The 5,407-nt window shown below is 40.5% G+C and overlaps 1 protein-coding gene across 2 annotated transcripts; it reads right to left on the minus strand.

Moving 5' to 3' along the window:
* Positions 1 to 229: 229 nt before the first annotated feature.
* Positions 230 to 4,769, minus strand: PBDC1 (polysaccharide biosynthesis domain containing 1). Of its 2 annotated transcripts, none has more exons than XM_059050613.2 (6): positions 4,609 to 4,769; positions 4,450 to 4,515; positions 2,794 to 2,853; positions 2,152 to 2,292; positions 1,082 to 1,193; positions 230 to 759 (listed from the first exon to the last, which is right to left on the minus strand). In XM_059050613.2, exons 1-6 carry the CDS (start codon positions 4,633 to 4,635, stop codon positions 506 to 508), a joined length of 660 nt encoding a protein of 219 aa, XP_058906596.1. In that variant the 5' UTR covers positions 4,636 to 4,769; the 3' UTR covers positions 230 to 505. The 2 variants fall into 2 exon arrangements, with proteins under 2 accessions (XP_058906596.1, XP_058906595.1); XM_059050612.2 differs by having other exon boundaries at positions 4,606 to 4,708.
* Between the last annotated feature and the right edge of the window lie 638 nt (positions 4,770 to 5,407).

The following is a 5,407-nucleotide window of genomic DNA, read 5'->3' on the forward strand; positions in this document are numbered from 1 at the left end:
AGTCACTCAAATGGCAAGAGTCAATTCTTATGTAAGGACTTCTAATCCAAAACCGTGTACAACTTTACAGGTTTGAGAGAACTTCACTACCGGAAATAGTGAGAAGCATTAAGAAATAGGCATAAATCATTTTATATAAGACATGACAAAGAGATTATGTACCTTAAAAAAAATCAAATGTCAAATAATTTTCAATACCTTTTAAAAGTCAATCACAGACATATAGTCATAAGAACCAAAAGAAATTTATTTACAAAATTTCTTACTTGACTGGTGGTGAGAAGCAAGAAACCATCAACTAAGACTCCACTAATAGTGTTCAAGCCAGTTCATACAAGAGAACAACCATTACAGCTCCTGATGATTAGGCCAGAAAGATGTCCTTCTGCATGTCCTTCCAGTGAACAAGAAGATACATTTGACCATAGGGGCCTGTGCAAGTAGCATCATGGTACTTGTAGGCTCAGTTGAATCACAGCATCTAGAGTGCTGTTCCCTGTCTACCTTACATAGCTGTTTCACCACTTTTGTTGATTTCTTTGTAGGCTTCTTTCTCTTTTTCTCTTCCTTTGTTGGTTTTCTCCTTTTCTCCTTCTCTGTTGGCTCCTTTCTCTTCTTCTCCTCCACTGTTGGCTCCTTTGTCTCCTCCATTGTTGGCTCCTTTCTCTTCTTCTTTGTCCTGAACACTAGTGTAAACTGCTTTGTTACAACCTTCCCGGTTCCGAGCAATTTCAATGGCAAAAAATTGTATCCTGGGTGCTGAAAGGTGAATAGAATTGATTACTGTCCTAGTCACAGTTACTTCTCTAAACCTACTGAAAATCTATTGACAAAGCTGAACTAACATGAAAAGCATTCAAGTATAGTCATAAGATTCAGAGATGTGAATTCTAATCCTATACTAAATGATGCTGAAAATACTTATCTTACCTCACATTTACTCAAGATACAGTAACATGATCTTTACAGATATAACAAATAAAATGATTCCCAAACTAACTATTCATGTCATTGATTCATCAGTAAAACAAGATCCCTCACTCTCCTTATACAGAAACAATACCAGAGGCAAGAAACTCACCAAAGATGGTGTTTTCCTCAGTGTAGCCCTGAGAACAGTTCAGTCGCAGCAAAGTACCATAGTTGAAGTCTTCTACAATCCCATCAAACTTCAAACAGAATGGTCTCCACTTCTGTAAAGGCAAAAAAGGTATCTTAGCTAAAAAATGCAGGAGGCTGGTGAAGTCAGGCCAGGAGACGGGCTTCCGTTTCCCCAGTAAGGAAAGTAACCACAGTGAAAGAGACTAGAATTGAGCTGATTGCTAGTTTCACTAGCGATGAGTTTCTGCGTTATCTTTGGTATCTTTAGGCTGGTATTTCCCAACATGAACAATGTTTTAATCTGATAAAATACTTAAATCCTTGACTAGAGAATTAAATTTTAATTTCTTAAATATATTCTGTTTTAAGTTATTGGCTAGTTCAGCCCAAAATGGTTATTCATCCACAACGAAGCACAAATGAGACAAAGAAGGCAGGAATTTGGCCCAAAGTCACAAAGTTAAATTTTAAGAAAGAAGTCCATCCAATAGAGGCAATTTTCCAAAGATCAGTAACAGGCGGCTTAAGAGTTAAAAGTTTACATTCCTCATAAGCCGAGAGTCTACCCTCAAGGAAAAAAAATTTCCTAACTATAAGAGTTTTAGTGCTCTGTAAAAGTATAATGTAATCAAGCAAGCAATGCAAAACACAAGTTTTCCAATTATCCACGGCCTGTGATAATATGATCTTAAATCCAGAGAATCCAAACACCTCTCCGTACTCTATTTGCCAACCCTCTATCTAAGCCTTCTGGCTAAAGTACTCACATAAATGAATTTATTCCTTCTCCCTTGAAAGAGCTAGGTGGATAAGAATGAAAGGTCCAAATCAAAGGGGGAAAATAACAGATTCAATGAAAATGAAAAATCCATAAACCAGAAAAACATTCATTTAGTAACACATTAGTTAATTACAACTACATAAAAGCCCTGGTGCTTTAGGTATTTGCCTTAAAACAAACCCCCCAAAAGTTTAAATGTATAAAAATGTATTCACAGTCAATAATTGTTGGTCAGATGCTAGGCAATATTTAAAAGAGAGAATTCTTACCTCTTTAGCTGCTTCTGATTTGAGTTCTTCTGGGTCCAATACATCTATCCTGAGTTTCTTAAAATTTTCCCGAAACTCAGAATAGATTTGGTCATCCACTTTGGTGAGTTTCAGGAACTGTGGGTCAACTGATGAAATCAGCTGCCAGACAATAAGACAACATAAAGATGGTAGTCTCTAATTTACTATATTTCTGTCCGCTCTTCACCAGAAAATCCTCATAGTTCTCAGGGCAGAAGAGTTCATTAGAAAATATAGACAGCCTAGGTCCCAGATGAAATCATGACATAATTTTAAAGGGCCATGATATACTACAGTCCCTTCTACCAATTCAAACCCCTTTGGCCCTATTAATGTCTGGCTATTACCCTCTGTGGATTATTCATTCAGTCAACAAACATTTATTTAGTGCCTACTATGGGCCAGGCATCCTTTTGCGGGTTAGCAACAAAACACTGGGCAGAGAAGCACAACTCCTCACTGTCAAAGCAAAATTGACTTCCATGCCCCAGTTCTCCTTAGAGTAATAAAAATTATCTCCAAAACACAACTGTTTAACTTGCTGAGAATGGTGATTAGCAGAGCACAATATGCTGAAATTACATTTTTAATTCTGCTTAACAATGAAGACAGTCAACTCACTTTGTAGTAGACTTCAGCATGCTGCATTGCTCTCATGGCCCAAGCCATCTCAATATCAGGCTGCAAAGGAGTGAAGAATGCCAGGTCAGAAATCACCCAATCTTGCTACTAGAGAACAAATTAAGGAAGTCTGTGGATGTCTAGTTAATGCTCAAGAGGGCTACCAAGCTTGGTGTTACTGTCAAAGGTTAAAAACTGGACTAAGGTTGACTTCTCTTGGAACTTGTTGCCTCCTCCCCTGTAAAATGGGATAATCTTAGGCTTAAAGGGAGGCTGTATGTGAAGCTCTGGGCAATTGGTATAGTGATTGCTGACTAATATTTCTGTACTTGGGAGGGATTTTTCCATAGCTTTCTTGCCTCCTGATCGAGTGTTTGTTGTAGCTGTCTTCATCTGTGATTGTAGATCTACAGAGTTGGGAGAGAAACACTAAAGGAAGAGGCAAACGAAGAGATAAGGGGCTCCTTTAGGTGGAAACACCTTTTTTTTCTTGTTGATGCTGGTACCTGGCATACAAGTGACCAATAAAACATTCTGGATGTTAAAAAAAAACTGGACTAATAAGTTTGGACAATATAATAATTCTTTCGTCTTTAGGATAACCAAAAGAAGCTACCTATACAGTCTAATAAATAAAATGAGCCACTGGCTGTCTTTTCCCAGCAGCTAGTGAAAGTGTAGAAGACTACATAAAGCAGTAGATAAATCACCTTCTCAGGACTGAGTTAAATTATTGTAAAACTGAAATACCCACATACACCACTGAGTTGTTGAGAGGACAGAGTAAGGTAACAGAAGTAATATTACTCTTCACTTTTAAGAGTGTACAATGTCATAATCATCATGTGTGTTCATCACATAGCCAAGTCCCTATCCTACAACACTTAGAAATTAATCAATATCGTGAAGCAGGCTAGGTTATAATAAGTACCTGTTCCACTGGAATCTCCCACTCCAACTAGATGGATCTATTTCACTGACACCCGAAAAAAAATTTGCATTTTTACCTCCATGCCTTAGACCATGCCCTTTTCCTGACTGCCAATCCATATCTTTTGTCCACTTACACTTTGAGGATCCAGTTCCATATCCACTTCCTCAGCAAAGTCTTCCTTTACTGTCTGGGTCCTTTGGGGTTTCTTCTTAGGCTAAACTCTTTGGATCTTATGCCTTGATTCACTAATCTACCATACATCACATTATTATTTGAGTGTTATTACTATTTTCATGTCCGTGTGTCTTATAACTCAAAATACATCATGTGCTTTCTCCTTAAGGATCTAAACCAGATACACCATAAGCCAGTGCAACTTTACTGCACAATGGAGTCACCCGGGGACCTTTAAAAATACTGATTCCTGACTCTAACCACCCAGATACTGTGATTTAGTTGGGATGGATTGCGACCTGAACTTCGAGATATTTAAAAGCTTCCCAGGTAACTCTAAAGTACAGCACAGTTTGGGAACTACTCCCGCTGACGTTAGTCCTGCGTTTGCGGACCAAAAGGATTAGAATTAATTGAAAGGCGCATTTTTCTGGCAGACGTGGAGTCTACGGAAGCCATCTGGGTAGGAGGGTTACAATTTCGTGGCGGGACCTGCAGACATCCCAGGATAGCTGCGTGCGTGGAAACTGAGGGTGAGTCATACTCACATCATTGCCGTAAGACTCGGCTGGGAGAGAAACAGCGTGCGCCACAGATGTCAATTCCCCGGAAACCTGGGAAAGGAAAAAGAGATGGGGAAGGAGAGTTCGAGTTTCGACCCAGCTCGGCTTCCCCACTCACCCGACCCCAGAGCAGAGTCTCACCACCTCATCATCTCCACCGGACGCCTCCATGTTGCAACCCACAAGGCGTGGCTCCAGTTCTCCGGAAATGACGTTATGCGTGCCCCTTCCGCAGTTCCCAGTTCATTGAAAAGGGATGGCCGGCATGAGTGGCTTTCATCCGACTGCGGCTGCGCCTGCGTGCACGCTCCCTCGCCTGGAGGCAGTACTTCCTTGCCCCTCCTCTTACGCCTTGCGCAAAGGTGTGGCTTTGTTGTATGCTCTGGGCTGCTTAACCGCCGGGTGGTAGTTAAACAGTCAGTAATATCTGCGATGAACATGGGAAAAGACTGCGTTAAAATAATGTAACTTTCCCATCGTCACTGCGCTGAGTACCCTGCAGAGATTCGAATTTACATTCTCCACTTGTGCTTGGCCGCGCATTCAGACGGCGACACAACACACAGTTCCCAAAACCCCAAAAGGATTAAGTTACAAGCAGGCATGCAGCTAAGGAATGCAGTAGATAATAGGTCAAGGAAGAATTATTCTGTTAAGGTGATAAGTTTACGGTGAAGATTTCCTCTTCTTCCACTGGTGTCTAACTTCCCCAAGAATTAGTCACCCTGGATCATGGGCCTGTCATCAATCATGATTTTGGGGGAGCAGATGGGCTTTGTATGCTGAATATTAGAGGGTTAAGACTTCACCGTAAAAGCAATGGGAAGCTACTGAAGGCCTTTAAGTAGACCAGCCTCGTGATCAAACTCAAGTTTTAAGAAGGTCACTGAAGCACACTCTGGAAGATAAATTTGAGGAAGGAAAAATTGGAGGCAGAGAGACT

This window comes from Kogia breviceps, chromosome X, assembly GCF_026419965.1.
Source record: "Kogia breviceps isolate mKogBre1 chromosome X, mKogBre1 haplotype 1, whole genome shotgun sequence".
Lineage (NCBI taxonomy): Eukaryota > Metazoa > Chordata > Mammalia > Artiodactyla > Physeteridae > Kogia > Kogia breviceps.

Excerpts from the sequence above, each read along its gene's own strand:
- PBDC1 (XM_059050612.2), bottom strand. The coding sequence starts at position 4,635 with ATGGAGGCGTCCGGTGGAGATGATGAGGTG. Across the intron at positions 2,854-4,449 it reads CCGAGTCTTACGGCAATGAT|CCTGATATTGAGATGGCTTG; the intron begins GTGAGTATGACT and ends ACTCCTTTGCAG. Across the intron at positions 1,194-2,151 it reads AATCAGAAGCAGCTAAAGAG|AAGTGGAGACCATTCTGTTT; the intron begins GTAAGAATTCTC and ends TTGCCTTTACAG.